General features: G+C 44.9%; 1 protein-coding gene across 1 annotated transcript; it reads left to right on the top strand.

Annotated features, from left to right (window-relative positions):
- The first annotated feature begins 1,603 nt into the window (after positions 1-1,603).
- Positions 1,604-18,428, top strand: TTLL4 (tubulin tyrosine ligase like 4). The gene is made up of 18 exons (XM_007959473.2): positions 1,604-3,087; positions 3,954-4,063; positions 4,419-4,482; positions 9,917-10,041; positions 10,511-10,621; positions 10,998-11,074; positions 11,746-11,937; positions 12,033-12,115; positions 12,351-12,479; positions 13,070-13,192; positions 13,484-13,582; positions 13,910-14,044; positions 14,507-14,644; positions 16,095-16,197; positions 16,802-17,012; positions 17,154-17,224; positions 17,643-17,728; positions 18,170-18,428. Exons 1-18 carry the CDS (start codon positions 1,604-1,606, stop codon positions 18,426-18,428), a joined length of 3,600 nt encoding a protein of 1,199 aa, XP_007957664.1.
- The last annotated feature ends 300 nt before the right edge of the window (positions 18,429-18,728 follow it).

Genomic DNA, 18,728 nt, shown 5'->3' with positions numbered 1-18,728 from the left:
GGTTGGCAGCTGAGTGCTGTAACCACTGCACCACTAGGACTTCTTGAATTCAAGGATACTGGTATCAAAATTGAGATTTGGCATTTAGGCCCGTTTGTAGCCCACTGTCATTCTGAATACTGGTAGTGATGAGTTGTGGGCTTTTGTATGCTCCGTGAGAATGAGTCCATGTACATCGACTTTTATAGGAAAAAAGGGCAGCATCCCATGCCTTCCTCAGGCTCTTTGGTGGCGGTGGTCTTTCCTGTAGCAGTAGGCAGGAATCTCAACTTTCCTGGCCATTATTATCTTATCAAAATACAAGTACTCTTCCAGTTAAAGTTTGTGTTGTAAGTGTAACTTGAGCAAAGAAATTCTCTGCAAATATCTTCCCTCAAGCCACTCTGAAAACATTTGATGAGGATGTCAGGATTCAATTCAGAATTTTCCCAGATGAATGACTTCTTACAGAAGGGTTTTGTTTTTTCCCCACTGGGTGTTGTCATTAAAGGAGGCCTACCCTCCCCTGCAGTTGTAAAAACTGGTTAATATTTTGTGAATTTGATTTAGAAAATAAGTGACCATGCTGGACAGACTGAGACCCAGGCTATAAGGCTAGTTCACAGGTTTTTGTATTACAGGAAATAGTGAATGAGAAAAACATGATGAGATAGGTTCTCCTTCCCTTAGGTCAGCCCAAACTGAAGCTTGGGTTTTGGAGTACACAGTTTCTGTCTTCTTCTCCTTCTTGCCTCTGTGCTCCTTGAACTCTGTCCCACTCACTCTGGTCATTGGATATAAAGTCACTTAAAGTAAAATAATGTTGGTATCTGATTCCATTTTGTTTCTCCTTTTTCCCACTAACACATGGGGTATAATTTAAGTGCATATAAGTGGTGACTCTCGAAGAGATGAGATTACTATCTCAACTTCTTAGCTACAGCATCAACTCCAGGAGCCAGCAGGGGAATTCTCTGCTCAGATCTAAACCTGTCACATGTAATCAGGAGAAGCAGCACCAAGTGGAGGCAATTGGGAGGTGGTCAGGGAAAAGCAGATGTAAAATATGCTTCTCAAAGGATCTTTGATCTTTCAGAATTGGTTGGTGAGGGGGAAGATACTGGCTGATATCTCTGCTAGTCCCAGACTTGCCTTATTCCTAGCCCACAGAGGTGAGGATGAGGGAAGGAAATCACTCATGTGAAGTCTTGGATGGGAAGCAGAAAGGTGTACTTTTCTTTGGAGAGAGAGAGGAAGAGAGCTTTTTGAGTGAGAGAACAGGGACATGTGAGTAGCTCACAGTGGCGGAGCCTTAACATCCCAGTCCTTTTTGAAGCCAGTTTGATTGCATAAGGGCAGCAGGAAGACCACTGAAAACTCCCTGGAAGTCTAGTGTTCTTTTCTCAGGGCTCCAAGACTGGTTGTCCAAGAAAAGCTGATGTAGGACTCTTGCTTGCCTGAGGACCACTGTAGCATGGTATCTGTTCTGGGACTATAACATTCCCAATCTTTTCTTCTTCTTTTAGGTTGACAGATTTGTAGGATGCAGCTGCTACTACTGGAAGTGTGGGGTACCTTATCTGGGCCAGGCCATGAGACCATGTGGCTATGATGTGGGCCCCTCATGGCCTCAGCAGGAACAGAGCAATACAGTATTGGCCTCCGCAGGGGAAACAGCTTCAGGCACAGTGGTCCCTCAGGCACAGTACATGCCTTACCAGTTGAGAAACCCTATGAGGGTAAAGTCTGGTCTCAGGCTCATCAGCAGGTGAAGCCAATCTGGAAGCTGGAGAAGAAGCACATGGGGACACCGTCAACGGGGTTGGGCCCAGGCCTCTTGGGTGTTCCACCACAGCCAGCATATTTTGTTTGCCCCAGTACTTTGTGTAGCTCTGGGACCACGGCAGTCATTGCAGGTCACAGCAACTCCTGTTACCTGCACTCCCTCCCAGACTTGTTCAGCAGTACCCTGCTATACCGACGCTCCAACTATAGGCACAAACCGTATCAGCAGCTGGAGTCTTTCTGCTTGCATTCAAGCCCATCCGAAAAAAGACCTTTTTCTCTCCCTCAGAAGAGCCTCCCTGTCAGTCTCACTGCCAATAAGACCACTTTTTCCACAGTCTCCCCTATGGCCCAGCCCATGGCCTCCTCCACAGATCCATACCGGTCATCACTGGGAGCAGCTGGAGAAAACTCATCAGGGAAGACCCTGGCCTATGCCATCTCAGGGAAGATCCCATCTCCACTCTCCTCCTCCTATAAGCCCACACTAAATAACAACTCCTTCATGCGGCCAAATAGCACTAAAGTGCCTTTATCACAGGCCCCAGAGGGCCTGAAGCCAGTATCCACCCCCAAGATTCACATTGTCTCCTGGCATCATTCAGGGGGTACTGGAGACTGTACACCCCAGCCTATTGACCGTAAGTTGCCCAAAAGCAATGGCACTGTCCTAAATGACGCCACTGCCCATGCTACCATGTCTGCCCCTAGCTCCCTGGACACATTCATCACCAGTGTTGCCTCTCCCCAGTATAACCGGAATAACTCAGCCATGAGAGCAGAGCCACGTATCTCTGGCCTGGATGACAACTCTGATTCCCAGGCTCATACTAAGGAGGTTCGGTTCACTGAAGCTGTGAGGAAGTTGACTGCAAGAAGCTTTGGGAAGATGCCAAGGCAAGGCTACCAATTTGAACAATCTTGTTTTGTGAACCCCAGCTTCCAGTGGAGCCTCCCCAACAAGAACAGGCGGTGGAAGCCTCCCATGGTAGGCCAGTTGCCTCAGGAGGATGCTGGAACAGACAGCAGGATTCTCCCAGGTCCCCCAGACACCTTGGGGTTGGACAGTACAGTCTTCTGTACCAAACGGATCAGCATTCACCTCCTTGCCTCACCTGCCAATGGGCTCAGCCATAGCCCTACCTGTGGATCTGTGATCGAAACCCCACCACTTGGAGGTGACAAAATTCTGGTTCCCCATTCTCCCCCTCAACTGCTTGGTGTAGCTGATGTGGCTACCCACCTCTCTTCCATCCATCTGGGCCAGCCTGTGAAGGAGCCTAAGGAAGGCAGGCAGCTGCACTTACCTGCTAGGGATATTAGGTAAGTTTTCAATTCATTTAGAACAGAATGTATATACCATGATTTGATGACACTGACTGTGTCTCTGAAGGTTGATTTGATTATTTATTTATTTCCCTGCCCTAGAGTTCTGGTATTCACTTTAGGTCAGGAGTTGGCAAACTATAGCCTGCAGGCCAAATCTTGCCTTCTACCCGCTTTTGTTAATGAAGTTTTATTGGGACACACCTTACTCATTAATTTATGTACTGTCTCTGGCTGCTTTCTTGGTGCTATGGCAGTGCTGAGTAATTGCAATAGACTGAATGGTCCTTAAAACCGAAAATATTTACTATCTGGTGCTTTACAGAAAGTTTACTGACCCCTGCTTTCAGGGGTGAAATAAGAATAGCAGACACCAAGTGTAAGGGGCCTGTGACTTTCCTACTTATTCCAGACCAAATCTGATCCCGGTTTTTCCTGGTGTGACAGCTGTTTCAGAGTTAGGGCATATACATACTTGGCTTCTTCCATTATTCCCTGTTATTTTCTGGACCCTTGGTCCACCAAGGCCTTGTTCTGAGATTCCTAGAGAGAGACCTAGGAATATTTTAAGTTAATTACAGAAATTAATTGATGGCATTTTGTTTACAGAATGTCCTATGTATGTGCTTCAAAGGACCTCAAAGGAAATGGAAGATGTAGTGCCTCTACTCAGAATGGGGGGTATAGGATTGAGGAACAATGGCTGTATTTAAGCTCTGAGGACAAGAGAAATGAACTGTAAGGTCCAGGCAAGAGAGAGCAGACTGGAGAAGAGACGAACACTGGGAGATGATGGGGTGAGCGTCTAATTGTGGCCTTTCTTACTGAGATGACTGGGCTGGGGGAATAATTCTTTCTTACAGTTCAGCTACTGACCTGCAGCCAGACCAGGTAGAAGCTGAAGATGCAGAAGAAGATCTAGTAGATGGTTTGGAAGACTGCTGCAGCCAGGATGAGAATGAAGAGGAGGAGGGTGAGTAGGGAACCTTTAATCTCTTGACTAGTTGTTAGTCCCATAAAGTCACGGAAGTACACTAACAGTGGAGTACCAGGTTAATGACTCACGTTTTCACCTGGATAAATTATTTGCCCTTGGGCAAGGGGACAGTCTAAAGGGAAAGGGGACTTTGTTTCTGTCCGTGATCTACCAGTCTTGCCTTGACCCTGCTGCCGTTGAGCTCAAGGAAGACAGTGTAAGGCAGCAGGGTGGTGTGCATGGCCCCCCAAAAAGGCTGAGCCCAGGATGTCAAAGGAAGAACTGCCTGGGCTTGGTGGGTTCATGTGGCAGCCTCTCCTAGTCATAATCCCTCTGCTTCCACCCCCCCCAGGAGACTTGGAGTGCTCCTCCTTCAGTGCTGTCTCCCGCAGCGAGTCAGTGGCAGTGATCTCTCGGTGAGTGGCGGCTGTCTAATCATTAGTAGATGCCCCTTTTCTGTCCCATCAAGATTTTAGGGCTTAATCACCCGAGTCAGTGATGGCCCTGAAAATCCTGACTCACTTTCACCAAATTTGTAGGTTTGGGGCTTTAATTTTTGAAATAGGAGCAATGGAAGGGATCAGAAACACATCTCATCATATTAGGGCTTAAAAATAGTACATTTCCCCCCACCCCCCCGGCTGCTGTTTCATCTTTAGGCCCTAAGAAGTTGTTCAAGTAAAAAGTAAATAATTTCAAGATGTGTTAAGAAAGTAAATATTCAGTTACTGAAGAAAACAAGTTTTCCCCACTATCCAAAAGTAGAGTGTTCCCATGAAATCTTTTTTTATGCCAAAAGGTGTAAAGCAAAGAAGCAATTACCATTAATTTATGTGAGCAAAAATTTTGGCTATACCCAGACCCAAAAAATAACCTAACAAATCATAACAAGTAATGCATAAAACCTAAAATAACACCAACACATAGTGTTCATAGACACAGTTCGAAGCTGTGCTGGCTTGATGCTGAGATGCTGAGTGTAGTTCCCAGGGAAGAAGCTTGGTGACAGCACTTTTCTGCTCGGGATGCATGCTGCCTCTTTGACCTTGCTGCAAAACATGTTGAATGTTAGCTTTGCTTTTCACCTTTTTTGGTAAAAGTAAAATTTGGATTTTAGCAAAAATGGGCACTAATGTAGGTCTTCCATAAAAGCGAAGTAGCATAAAATGAACTTTCGAAAAGCAAGGGATGCTTATGATAATGTTTAAGGTAAATCCTTAGACCTTTAGACCATCATAGGAGGGTAACTGCCAGATTCCCTTATAGTTGTGCTGCTCTGTTGGAAACCATCCTGAGATAGATAGATTGATCTACCACTAATTTGAGCTTTTTAAAATGCCCTTTTGCTGCCTTTTATAGTTTTATTTGGATGGTAAGGCAGACATTAGCCTTAGTAATAAGATTACCAATTAACAGTTAGAATTAAAAATTCTCTAGCTTTTAATCCAAATTATTTGAATATTGCCATTGATGGAGTATAAGAGATGCTCATCTCTAAACCAAAAAAAAACCAAACCCACTGCCATTGAGTCGGTTCCAACTCAGTGCAACCTTACAGGACAGCGTAAAACTGCCCCATGGGGTTTCCAAGGATATAAGTCTTTATGGAAGCAAATTGCTACAAAATCTTTATCCCATCACCAATATGGGTTCAAATCACCAACCTATTGCTTAACAGTCGAACACTTTAAACCGCTGCACCACCATGGCTCATCTCTAGAGAATCAAAAAAAGTCTTCTCTTAATGTAGGACTTTCTTTCATAAAGCAAGTAGTTGTAGGCTGGTACACAGCTGAGATGGGAGTCGGGGGAAAAAAGGGATTTAGTCCTGGGCACAACAATTAAGCACTCAGCTGCTAATCAAAAGGCAGCTCCTGGGAAAAAGGTCTGGTAGTCTGCTCCCACAAGTACCACCACCATGAAGGCCCATGAGATGGTTCTGCTCTGTCGCACGGGATCAGTGTGAGTAGAAATCGGCACCAGACCATTTAACAACAACAACAGAGGGTCAGTTAAACCACCTTCCTGGGTAGAAAGGTAGTATTCTTCAACATGATCTTTCTTGTTCCCCTTAACGAGGCTTTGTCTTCGTTCATTAGTTACATTGCTTTTATTTAATACTGAATATATACAAAAGAAAAAAGTGCTAAAGTTGTTTTTTTTCTTTTTAAAAATAACTTAGACTGAAAATGTAAGAGAAACAGAATGCAAGTACAGAAAATAAGTGTTTCGTTTTTACTACAAAACGTCAATTTCAAATTTTTTATTTGAAATCTAGCCATGTATGACAAGGCTTACCCCAGTATATGGAGCATCCAGATTCTGGTTGCTTTTTCTTTGTGTCATTTCTGTCTTAGATGAAGCTAAGAGAAAGAGGAATTTTCCATATCTTGATTAATAAGGATAAGGCAAGCTGCAGCTCATCTGTGTGAGTATATTGGTGGCAGTGGTTGTACCAATTTGAAAGCCCCAGTTTAGCAAAGTAGAGACAGACGTTTTTGGAAAGTAGGAGAGAGACAATTGAGACCGTGAAGGTGTATAGAAATCCTGTCACAGATACCTTGAATTTTTGTGCATAAATTCAGTCACTTTAAGCCTAACCTCCCTCCCCCTTTCAGAAAAGCAAAGCTACCTCTGGTTGTATATATTGGATGTTGGTTTAGATTAAATACTTCCCACTCTCCATAAGAAAAAGATATTTAGCATGTAATTTACTTGGACTCCCATCTTTTCCACACTTAAAACCAATCCATATTTGTCTTCAGGCCTGCCACATAGCTGTTTGTCTAGGCTTCCTGATAGAAGATAAAATCCACAAAAGGGGTTTGTTAATAATTTGCCTATTGATGAATTTATGTCCTATACATTGTACAGACCTTCTGATCTATACTCATTGCCGTCGAGTCAGATCCAGCTCACAGCAACCCCTTCTTGGGTTTCCGAGGCATAGTGCCTAAGGCACTTGACTGCTAACCAGAAGACTGGCGGTTCAAACCCACCAGCCACTCCTCGGAAGGAAGATGGGGCAGTCTACTTCTGTAGTGATACTGCCTCAGAAACCCAAGGAGGGGTCGCTATGAGTCGGGGCCGACTCGATGGCACATAACAACAGCAACAACAACAACAATATGTCTACAGAAGTAGATTGCCCACTCTTCCTTCAGAGGAGTGGCTGGCGGATTTGAACTGCCAGCCTTCTGGTTAGCAGTCAAATGCCTTAGGCACTACACCACCAGAGCGCCCTTCTGATCTATACAAGAGTTAAAACATAGTTTTCAAGCAAATGGAGATGAAATTCCAAACCACTTTGAATTTTAAAGATGACTGAAATCACAAATATTTTTGGATTGTTAAAAATCTTATTTTGTTCCAATTATGAGAGATTTATATACTTATGCAAGTCTGACCGGAGCTCTGATAGCGTAGTGCCTAAGGCATGTGACTGCTAAACCAGAAGGCTGGAAGTTTAAACCTACCAGCCACTCCTTGGAAGGAAGGTTGGGCAATCTACTTCCATAGTGATACCGCCTCGGAAACCCAAGGAGGGGGTCACTGTGAGTCGGTTCTGACTCAACAGCAATGGGTTCTGTTTGTTTGTTTGTTTTTTTGAAGTTTGACAACTACAGAAAAACACAAGATAATTGAAAATATTACCTCTGTTTCTCTATCCAGCAGTATTATCTATTAATAGTTTATTCATTTCCTGCTACTGTATTCTTTTTTCTAAAAATCATGTAATTTTAGAGATGAAAGTCATTAAGCCTAGCATCCTTTCTTAGATGTAGAAATTGAGGACCAGAGAAGTTAAGTAACTATTCTAGTGTCAGTTTTCTGGGACTGCTAGCCCAGCTCTCTTGTGGGTATAAGTCCAATACTTTTTTATTTTTGTTTTTGGGACATTTTATTGTGGTTTGAGTGAAAGTAAGTCCAATATTCTTAAGAAGTAACTATCAAGTATTTCTTCTCTCGATTAAACTTTTGATTTTGAGATAATGGTAGATTCACTTGTAGTTGTCAGAAACAATAGTGATCCCTTTACCCAGTTCCCCCAGTGGTAGCATCTTGCAAAACTATAGTACAACCAGGATATTGACATTGACACAATCAAGATAACATTTCTATCCCTGCAAAAATCGCTTATGTTCCCCTTACAGCCACACCTACTTCCATCATACCTTCATCCCTTCCTCAACCCGTGACAACCACTAATTTATTTTCCACTTCTATAATTTTGTCATTTCAAGAATGTTGTGCAAGTGGAATCATAGTAGTCTGTAACCTTTTGGGGTAGCCATTTTTTTTTTTTTTTAACTCAGCATATTTCCCTGAAGATTTCATCCACATTGTTGCCTTTATCAGTAGTTTGTTACCAAAGATTATTTAATCATTCACTAGTTGAAGGACATTTGGGTTGTTTCCAGTTTGGGGCTATGATAAATAAAGCTTCTATAAACATTTGTGTACAGGTTTTTGTGTGAACATAATGTTTTCACTTCTCTGGGATGAATGCCCAGGAGTACAGTTCCTGGATTATGGTAGTTACATGTTTAGTTTTGAAAGAAACTGACAAAACCATTTTCCAGAGTGGGTGTACCATTTTACATTCCCATCCTGTCTTTGTTTTTAAATCTTAACTCATTCTTCTTGATATTCAATGATCATAAAGTCTGATAACTTAGTAAATTAAAAGTCTTTGAAGTAAAAAAAAAAACTGGAAATGAGGAATGGAGTTTAATTAGTTGGAATTACTTAGTTGGGAATTAGTATTTCACTTGACCCAATGAAATTTACATTCATTACATTCAGTGCCTATTTCTGTTGTGCCCAAAATAACAACTTGTTTTAATTTTTATACGATAAAAATTAATATTGTAGTATTTGTGGCTCATGTCAGCTCAGTCTAGAGACTACTGTTCTCTCCCCTTTTCAGTGCTATCTAAAGAAATGGTCTGGGTCTGTCCACTTGAGCCGACAGTTCAGGTATTCACTATTTTGAGACCTTTGAGATAGCCTGGGGGGAGCCATTTTTGGAACTGCAGTCGGTATCCCCACGGCCCACTGCCCCAGATTCCCAGCCACATCTGTTCATCAGATCTATACCACGTTACATAAAAATGTAGTGTTACAGGTCTTTTCCAAAATGGAAAATAGCACTAACCATCTTTGTCTTCAGATAAATCTAAATGTAAATAAGTTAGAAATATCACTGTTTATTTTCTTCCTATTTGCCGCCCCCTCCCATTTTCTTTTTTAAATCTCTGTAACTCTTCTGCTTTTCATCCCTTTTAATTATCTATATTATTCTTTTTCCCTTATTTATTTCTCTGTGCCTTCGTATAGTGTATTCTTCTACTGGTATGTAGCCAAACTCATTTTCCACTCTTAGAACCGCTCTTTTTATGGACAGCCCTAGCCTGTAGCTTATCACAGGAAGTTTGGAGCTGTATCACAGAGTGAGGTGTCTTTAGGTGACATTCAATAATGTGACTATATGTAGGTCGTCAGCTCTAGCACCTGATGGATTAATATTTGCGAAATGACAATTGAGCACTTGGCCTTTCAGAGTCATAGTTTAAATGGCAGCTTCCTGAAATAAGATAATATTAATAATGGGAACTCTGGTTGCGTAGTACCTAAGGCATTTGACTACTAACCAGAAGACTGGCGGTTCAAACCCACCTCAGAAGGAAGGAAGGTTGGGCAATCTACTTCCGTAGTGATACTGCCTCGGAAACCCAAGGAGGGGTCGCCATGAGTCGGATCCGACTCAACGGCAGGGCATTTAATATTAATAATACTCCAGGGCTGTTGCTTCCCCTTACGCTACTACATGTTTGTTTTTCATCTTAGGAGCTGTGCGGAGATTCTGACCAAACCTCTTTCTAATCATGAGAAAGTTGTCCGACCAGCCCTCATCTATAGTCTTTTTCCCAATGTGCCCCCTACCATCTATTTTGGCACTAGAGATGAGCGAGGTAAGCCTGGCCTGGTGTCTAAACCCACGAGAATCCCCAGGGAGAAGAATGGCAGCCAAGCTGGGAGGAGGTGGTAATAGGGTGGGGGAGGATTTCTAGAAAGGCCTGTTATGGATGATTGTCACACTTTGTGCTCAGCTTCCCTCTGGGCCTGTAGGTCTAATACGGGGACTTTTTTTTTAATCTGTCCTTTAGTGACCCTACTCAGCCTCATAGTCTTAAGCTTAGCTCGTGTTGTCTAACCTTCTTTTATTCCCTTTTTAACCTCCCTTCCTTTCATTCCTCCTCATTTCTGTGCAGCTCCCGTCTCCCCTAAAGTGTGCCTTTTAAACCCTGATCTGGAATGATACTTAGTGATTTTACTTACCCAGGGAAGAATGGGTGACGGTGCCACCTTTTCCTCTTCTCACGGTAACTCTTGCTCTTTTTCACTTCCCCCTATTCCCATACATCCCCTCCTTTCCCCTAGTGGAGAAACTTCCCTGGGAGCAGAGGAAGCTGCTGCGATGGAAGATGAGCACAGTGACCCCCAACATTGTCAAGCAGACCATTGGACGGTCCCACTTCAAAGTCAGCAAGAGTGAGTCACTGCCTCTCTGTAAGCCTGTTCTCTGCCCTAACAGACAGGCTTTGAGTATGAGGAGAATCCCAGATGTCGATACTTCCTGCTGTGTAGGGACAACTGGGGATCCTGTCCTGAAGTTTGCAGCCTCATAGGGGAGTGTAGCTCTGAAAAGCTGAGGGGTCTGGGTCTGGGTCTGGGCCTGTCACTCAGGATTGGGAGAGAGAGGGCTATTGTTTTATCTCTGGCTCTAGGACAGCTCCATGGCAACTCTCAGTAAACCAGGTCTGGGAGCTTTGCCCAGGCTCAGTGGTATTTCTGGGGACTTTGGGCCTCTCTCTGTCTCAGAGGCTGAGCTGTCAGCAAGTCTGACTTCCTAATCTACCTTCTGTAGGAAATGATGACTGGCTGGGCTGCTGGGGTCACCACATGAAGTCTGCTAGTTTCCGATCCATTCGAGAGTATCAGAAGGTAGGGTCTGTTTCTGAGGAGCTCTTTCTCTGGACTTTGGACTAGGCCAGGAGGAGGGTGGTACTCAGGAAAGAGGAGGATGACCACGGAGAAGTCAAGAATGTCCAAAGAACTACAGAGATGAGGGTGCAGTGTGAAACCCCCATGGATGACATACATCTCCAGTTCTGCCACGGTGTCTTTTTGGGCAGTCCAGCCTCTCAAATAGATCTTTTCCTCTAATGTGTCTTAAGTGGCATCATCTGTTTTCACTTTTATGTTTTCCCTGTAATTACTGCATATTGCCTCCATTTCCCCAAGCTGAATAGTATTTGTTAAAGAAGAATTCTGGTCTCATGTTGTAATCGATGAGTCCCTTGCCCTGAGACTTACTAAAAGCCAAATGCTTTCCTGTCCTTGTCCCATGGCCTATTCTGGAAAAAGATTCAGTAGTTCTTTATTTGCACCTAAGATGAGTATCATGCCTGTCTTAATCACTGTTATATGCCATGAATTATAAACTCCCAGTGAGAGTAATACTTTGGTCAGTGCTCAGTAGTTCAATACTAAAGACCTTTAAGCAATGACAATAAAATGGAGCAGGGCCTTGGAATGTTGCTAAGGAGGTTGGAATGGTGTAGAGGTCTCATCTTAGCCACTCTCCTTGCTTTCACCCTTTGTCCCTTCTGTAGCTAAACCACTTCCCAGGTTCATTCCAGATTGGGCGGAAGGACCGGCTGTGGCGGAACCTATCCCGCATGCAGAGCCGCTTTGGCAAGAAGGAGTTCAGTTTCTTCCCCCAATCCTTTATCCTGCCCCAAGATGCCAAGCTCCTACGTAAAGCTTGGGAGAATAGCAGCCGCCAGAAGTGGATCGTCAAGCCAGTGAGTTGATCACAGTGAGTGGTAGGCCTCAGTCTGAGAGTGGTAATAGCAGAGTATTGGGCCAGGAGCAAATATCGTCTCTTTGCCGTTTCCAGCCAGCATCAGCTCGAGGCATTGGCATCCAGGTCATTCACAAGTGGAGTCAGCTTCCCAAGCGAAGGCCCCTCCTGGTACAGAGGTGAGCTTGTCTCCAGCCAAATCTCTCACCATTTGTCCATCTCCTTTGGCCTGTGGATTCCCTTTTTACAATATTCTATTCTTTGCCTCCAGGCCAAAGACCTTCCTTGTCAACAATTTTAATGTCCTTATCTAAGGGACTGTTAGCTGGCTTATGCTACATAGAGCCATGAGTCCAGTTACCCACTGAGCATCTTATCTTTCATGTCCCTAATGATATCCTTTCTCCTATGTAGGTATCTACACAAACCCTACCTCATCAGTGGCAGCAAGTTTGATCTACGGATCTATGTTTACGTCACTTCCTATGATCCTCTACGGATTTACCTCTTTACAGATGGACTTGTCCGCTTTGCCAGTTGCAAGTATGTGGTAGTGGTGAAGTGTCAATCTGACAGCTTTGAAGATTTGATTTTTCAGAGTGAGGGAAGCTACAGGATACCAAACAGAAAAATAACAAATGTTTTGGTAGTTTTTAGTAGCAAGGGGAAAGGTGGGGAATGGAAAATAAGGTGATTCTTTACTTCACTGAATCTGAATCTTCAAGCATGGACTGAGGTAGGTAGGATAAAGAAGATGAGTTTAACTAGTGTTCTAGAACCTTGCTACCAGACATACTTCTCACGCCCTTGTAGATCTGAAAAGATCTTTCCGCTTGTTTTTTCCTTCCTTTGTTGTTGTTGTTGTTATGTGCCGTCGAGTCGGCCCCGACTCATAGCGACCCCTCCTTGGGTTTCCAAGGCAGTATCACTACGGAAGTAGGATTGCCCAACCTTCCTTCCGAGGAGTGGCTGTTGGATTTGAACCGCCAGCCTTCTGGTTAGCAGTCAAGTGCTTTAGCCACTATGCTACCAGAGCTCCTTTTTCCTTCCTTAGGATTTGAAAAATGTTTGGCCCGTTTTCCATCTGCTATCTCACCATCTTGCCCCTCTGCCTTTCTTCTCTTCACTTCCAGGTATTCCCCTTCCATGAAGAGCCTTGGCAACAAGTTCATGCATCTGACTAACTATAGTGTCAATAGAAAGAATGTGGAGTACCAGGCCAATGCAGATGAAACAGCCTGCCAGGGCCACAAATGGTACTGGGGGCATGGTGTCCCATTCAAGTGAAGGCCTAGAGGGCTCTAGGGTGTGGGGAGGTTCAGTGGAGTGGTGACTGGAAGATTAATATACGACCCAAGGAGTACATAAACAGTTGTTACTCAGAATTGGCCTGTTTGTGTCCAAGATCATCTCCTCCTCGATCAAAATTTGAGAAGAGGAGATATGAAGAAAATACCCATAGGCCTCTTGTTCCTTTTGCTTTCTCTTTCCTTCATCACTCATTCCTAGAATATAACTCCAAACACTCCCTTCTGTTCCCTCTGCAGGGCACTGAAGGCTTTATGGAACTACCTGAGCCAGAAGGGAATCAACAGTGATATCATCTGGGAGAAGATAAAGGATGTTGTTGTCAAAACCATCATCTCGTGAGTCACACTGCCACTCTGGGGGTGGGGCCTGCCACTGAACTGTCTGGTTTCTCGTTGGCCGCCACACTGCTGTGCTTCTAACTTTTACCATGCTGTGGTTCCGTTTCTGAGAACAGAGTATAGGAAGGGTGGATAGAATTATATTCTGCTCTCCTGACCTTCATCCCCAGGAACTGGCCCAGATCAGAGGCATCTCTTGGGAACTGGTTTTCCTGGGTTGTCTCTGATCTCCCATCTCTGGCCCACTTCATTGGCAGGGCATCTCTGATTATGGCCCTCTGGCAGGAGGAGCTGGGCCGAATACTTCCTCCTCTCCATTACCAGGTCAGAGCCCTATGTAACCAGCCTGCTCAAGATGTATGTGCGGCGGCCCTACAACTGCCATGAGCTTTTTGGTTTCGATGTCATGCTGGATGAGAACCTCAAGCCCTGGGTACTAGAAGTCAACATTTCCCCGAGGTAGGCCATGCTGTCAGGGCACTTACAGTGGAACCTTTCCTGTATCCTCGCAATTTGCTTCCCATTCTAGTCTTGTTGACTTTTGGAAAGTCTTTTTCCTTCGCTGGAATTTTTGTTTCTTTCTCTTCGTGTGTTTGATTATTCACTCATTCTTTCCCCTTATGTCAGGATTCTTTGAGAATGGAGAGAGAAAGTGTTGAAAAGTTGTTCTTTTAAACTTAATCCCTGCCATTTGCTTTTTCTGAGCAAACCATGGTTATGGGCAGGTGCCTCCCTGATTGAGGTTTTTCACTGTCTTTGGGGCAAGAAGACCCTCATCATGCTGCTCATGAAGTTAGATGTCTGAGCCCTTTCCATTCTAGGGAATCTAGGGAGTAAGCGGGGCTAACACTGACTTGGATGTCTGATTGGAATCAGTGTTGGAGTGCTGCTTTGACCACTCTTTGCATCCTTTCCCTGAAGCCTCCACTCTAACTCTCCGTTGGACATCAGCATCAAAGGCCAGATGATCCGTGACCTTCTGAACCTGGCAGGGTTTGTTCTGCCCAGTGCAGAGGAGATCCTTTCCAGTTCCAGCAGCTCCAGCAGCTCCACCACCAGGTCAGCCTCCCTGCTTCCCTGACACTTGGCTAGCAACACGAACAGCCCCGTTGTTACCCTGGGAAGGGATGGCTTCTGGGCACTTTCACTGGGATTGTTTGATGATATCCTCCTGCTTGGAGTTCCTTGCTACTCCATCTGCCACTGTGATCCACCCACACACCACGGCCATGTCAGTGCCCTTAAAGCGTATTTGGCTATCTTGCTCCCCTGCTCAGGAATCCCCATAGGTCCTAGAGAATCAGCTTTAAACTCCTTACCTGCACATTTGAGGCCCCAGCCTCCTTTTCCTAGGCTCATCTCCCTTTATTCCTCTTCTTATCCCCTGTGCTTCCAAGAAACCTGATCACTCACAGAACCTCAAGATTGGAAGGATTCTTGAGAGTCAGTTAGTTCAATCAATTATTGCCTCTTGCTGTCTCCCTATAGTGCTCTCTCCTCTGCCCATGGGATTTCTTCCTTCTGAAATGCCCCTCAGCCAGAGCTACCTGTTGTAATCTCACCCACCCCCCAAAGCCAGGCTCAAGGCAACATCTTCATAAAACCTTCTCAGGGTGGGCTTTTCTCTATACCCAAAAAGCACGTGGAACCACTCTGGAGTTAATATTTATTTGGCACCTTCTATTTGTAAGGAAAAACCTATGTTATCTTTACAACAACCCTACGAGGTTACTATGAAATGGTACCATAAGTTTATAGATGAGGAAATGGAAAATCACTGAGTTTAAGTAACCCATCTAGTATCATTCAGCTAGAAAATCATAGAGCTGAAATTCACATCCTGATTTGCTTGGTAACAGAGCTGGCTTTTTCTGCCATACCCTGTAGACTTATGTTTGGCCCTATGCTGTGGTTGTCATTTGACTGACTTCTTGGAGGCAGGGACTGCTTCTCAGTCATCTTTGTCTCTCACTTAGTAATGCTCGTAGTGATGGAGATGATGAAACTGAGATACGGGAGGTTAAGTAACCTGCCCAAGGTTACACAGCCAGTAGGGCAGAGCTGGATATTTGGTAAGTGTTCACTAACTTGAACTACACTAAAGTACACAGCAGTTAGGTTTATTGGGGGCCCCTCTTTTTTTATCATTCAGATGCAGCTGAGAGAGGATGCTTTGTACTCTTAGTTCTTCCATGGTACTTGAGCTTTGATTCTCAGACTTGATGATATCTTCCTGCTTGGTCTTCCTTGCTACTCCATCTGCCACTGCGATCCACCCACACACCACGGCCATGTCAGTGCCCTTAAAGCACATTTGACTATCTTGCTCCCCTGCTTGATTATATTGCTCCACTTGAGTGGCATGTATTTTAGTCTTGATTTACTCAGGTAACAAACATTTTTCCATACTTTTTCATCTTCTCTTCAAAAGGGAGCCTTACTGGGCTGGACCTTCTCTCTGGGTTGTGAAGCTGCTAAACTTACCCTTTGCTCCTTTCCACCTCCTTAGCCTGACCAGCACCCCCAAGGACAGATTTCGAATGGCTCCAGAGCAGTTCACTGCCCAGAAGATGAAGAAAGCCTATTACCTGACCCAGAAAATTCCTGATCAGGTAGGAGATTGACCTTCCCCCACAATGCCAGCAGGAAGTTCCTGGTCAAACATCTGGGACCCCAAGGCAACCAGTTTTTCCTCTCTTTAGAGTAGGGTTTTGTACCCCTGGTCTGTGATTCCTTTGAGTGCAGAGATTTGATGGCATGTCCATCATTCTGGGAGAGAGTTGGTGGCCTTAATCACTTTTTCAGGAACCACTGCCCTTAGCAAAATGCCTTACTGGCTCACCCTTCCTTCAGAGCTGGACTTTTACCCTTGAGTTTCATCCCTGAGAGGTGTAATGGGACCCTGGGGAGAGTGATGCCTCCAAGCAGATAGAGGAATGGCAGCACACAAAGCTGGTGCCAAATCTGAGTTGCTGGATCTTGATCTTGACTGATAGCCTCCCATCCCTGCCAAGAGTATCTTCCTTCATCAGCTAAATCCAGCAGACATAGGGAGGTGAGGTCCAGAGTTGGCCTACCAAGCTGCCTTGGTCGTTCCTCAGGAGCCCTGGAATCCTAGGGTCCCAGGACTGTGCTCCTGTCTCCAACTTCTGGTTTCTTTGCCTCTGGCTTATGGTCTCGGTCACACCCTCTTCCTCTCTGTTCTCTGGGCCATAGGACTTCTATGCATCTGTGTTGGATGTCCTGACGCCAGATGATGTTCGGGTTCTGGTGGAGATGGAGGATGAGTTTTCTCGCCGTGGTCAATTTGAACGAATTTTTCCTTCTCGGATCTCCACTCGCTATCTCCGCTTTTTTGAACAGCCACGATATTTCAACATTCTTACTACCCAGTGGGAACAAAAGTACCATAGCAACAAGCTCAAAGGTGATGTGTCTTCCTTGGCTCAGGAGGCCATGTTTAGAGTGAGGTTAGATCCCAGGAGACCAAGAAATGGGCCTCTCTGGCAAGAAGAATTGGCCAATAAATTTTCCTTCTTAAATCCCAACCCCTGCTGTCTTGTCGTAGGAGTAGATCTCCTTCGGAGTTGGTGCTACAAAGGATTCCACACAGGAGTCGTCTCTGATTCTGCTCCTGTGGTGAGTGATGGTAGTGGGCAGGGCCAGGGGCGGGGGAGGAGATAGCTGTATCCCAGGTCCCTCCGTCCTCTGCCTTAATTGTACAGCATAAGCTGGGTGTGAGGACAGACGTCTCACTTCTCCCATAGGCCCTGCTTTTGTGTTTCCTGCCCCTTCTCTTTTAAGGGAATAATTGCCTCACATATTCCCTGGGCACCTTTCATGATCAAAAAGTGCCTTGTAGGCCTCAATTTCTTGTCTGACTGAGAAGAGAGCGAGCCAGGACTTTTCCCATAGGAATCCATGTTTGAAGGCTAGGGAAGGGGAGAGCACCATGATTACTCAGAAGCAGAGCTGGAAAAACTAATCCCAAGACCCCAGCCACTCCTGCCCGACCTCTGCCTCAACCTTTCCATCTCATTGCTTCCTTTGCTTTTAGTGGTCTCTCCCGACATCACTTCTGCCGGACCCAAAGGATGATGTGATGCTTAATGCCTTCTGCAAATCAGAGATTGACAACCTGGGGTGAGTGCTGCTTGGGCAAGAGGAGAGTGTTGGATATGATTTTGGGGAGTTCACTTCTTCTCTTCTCAGATTATGACAAGATCAGCATTGGAGGAGAGAGGGGTTAGTGAGGGTACCAGAATATGCAGCCACAATGTCCTCTTCCTGGTGGCTCTTAGTGAAACTGAGCCACAGTTACACATCATTTGCTGAAGCAACCATATCCACTAGCTGTAGGAGATCCTTAGCCTTCCTGCCCTCACGTAAATTCACACTTGCATTTAAGTTCTCAAACCTTCAGGTAAATAAAGTATCTTTTATGGCTATTTTTATACCCATATACTTATGGTCCATAACACCATAATGTTCTAAGTGCCTGGTTCAGACTCTGAAGACAGATCACAGGTTAAGGTCTCAGCTACACAATATCTCAGCCCTATGTTTCCCACTTGTTCCCCTCAGAAAACACAGCTCCTCCGAGAGAAGCCTGCTGCTCTCTGAAGATGGAGCCACCCCCAAGCCCAAGAAGACTCCAATTGGCCTTTCTCCTTTCCCCAAGAAACTTAATTCCTCAAAGGACAGTGAGGACACCAGCAAAGAGCCTAGCCTCTCTACCCAGATGTTACCTCTGATCAAGTACTCTGGGCCAACTTCAAGACTTTCTGCTTCCTCTATTTCCCAGTCAACCAGTGACTCCCTCCTTGCTGCTGTGAGCCCATGACTGGCCTCCATCCACTAGTCCTTCCCCAGGAGCACCAGTGTTAGCTACCTCATGGGAACGTGCTGGCCTTTCTGAACCCCTGCCTCCTCCACCTTGCCCTCATTAGACTATTTTTTGGATTTGTTGAATTGCAGAGGTGGATATCTGTAGGATTAGAGGGATGGTGAGGAAGGATGAGGGGAAGATGAAGATTTACTGTATCACTTGGCAGGCATCTCATATCTCAGCAGAGAAACCAATGGTGGCTATACAGCCTTATAAAGCAGGGTTTGGTTTCTACCTTCTGAGAGCCATGTGTGA

This window comes from Orycteropus afer, unplaced genomic scaffold (genome assembly GCF_000298275.1).
Source record: "Orycteropus afer afer isolate SDZICR_OR568_19922 unplaced genomic scaffold, OryAfe1.0 scaffold00002, whole genome shotgun sequence".
Taxonomy (NCBI): domain Eukaryota; kingdom Metazoa; phylum Chordata; class Mammalia; order Tubulidentata; family Orycteropodidae; genus Orycteropus; species Orycteropus afer.
Note: the sequence above shows the minus strand (reverse complement) of the source record. Positions and strands in the feature narration are given on the sequence as shown.

Excerpts from the sequence above, each read along its gene's own strand:
- TTLL4 (XM_007959473.2), top strand. The coding sequence starts at position 1,604 with ATGGCCTCAGCAGGAACAGAGCAATACAGTATTGGCCTCCGCAGGGGA. Across the intron at positions 12,480-13,069 it reads GTCCGCTTTGCCAGTTGCAA|GTATTCCCCTTCCATGAAGA; the intron begins GTATGTGGTAGT and ends CTTCACTTCCAG. Across the intron at positions 14,045-14,506 it reads GAAGTCAACATTTCCCCGAG|CCTCCACTCTAACTCTCCGT; the intron begins GTAGGCCATGCT and ends CTTTCCCTGAAG.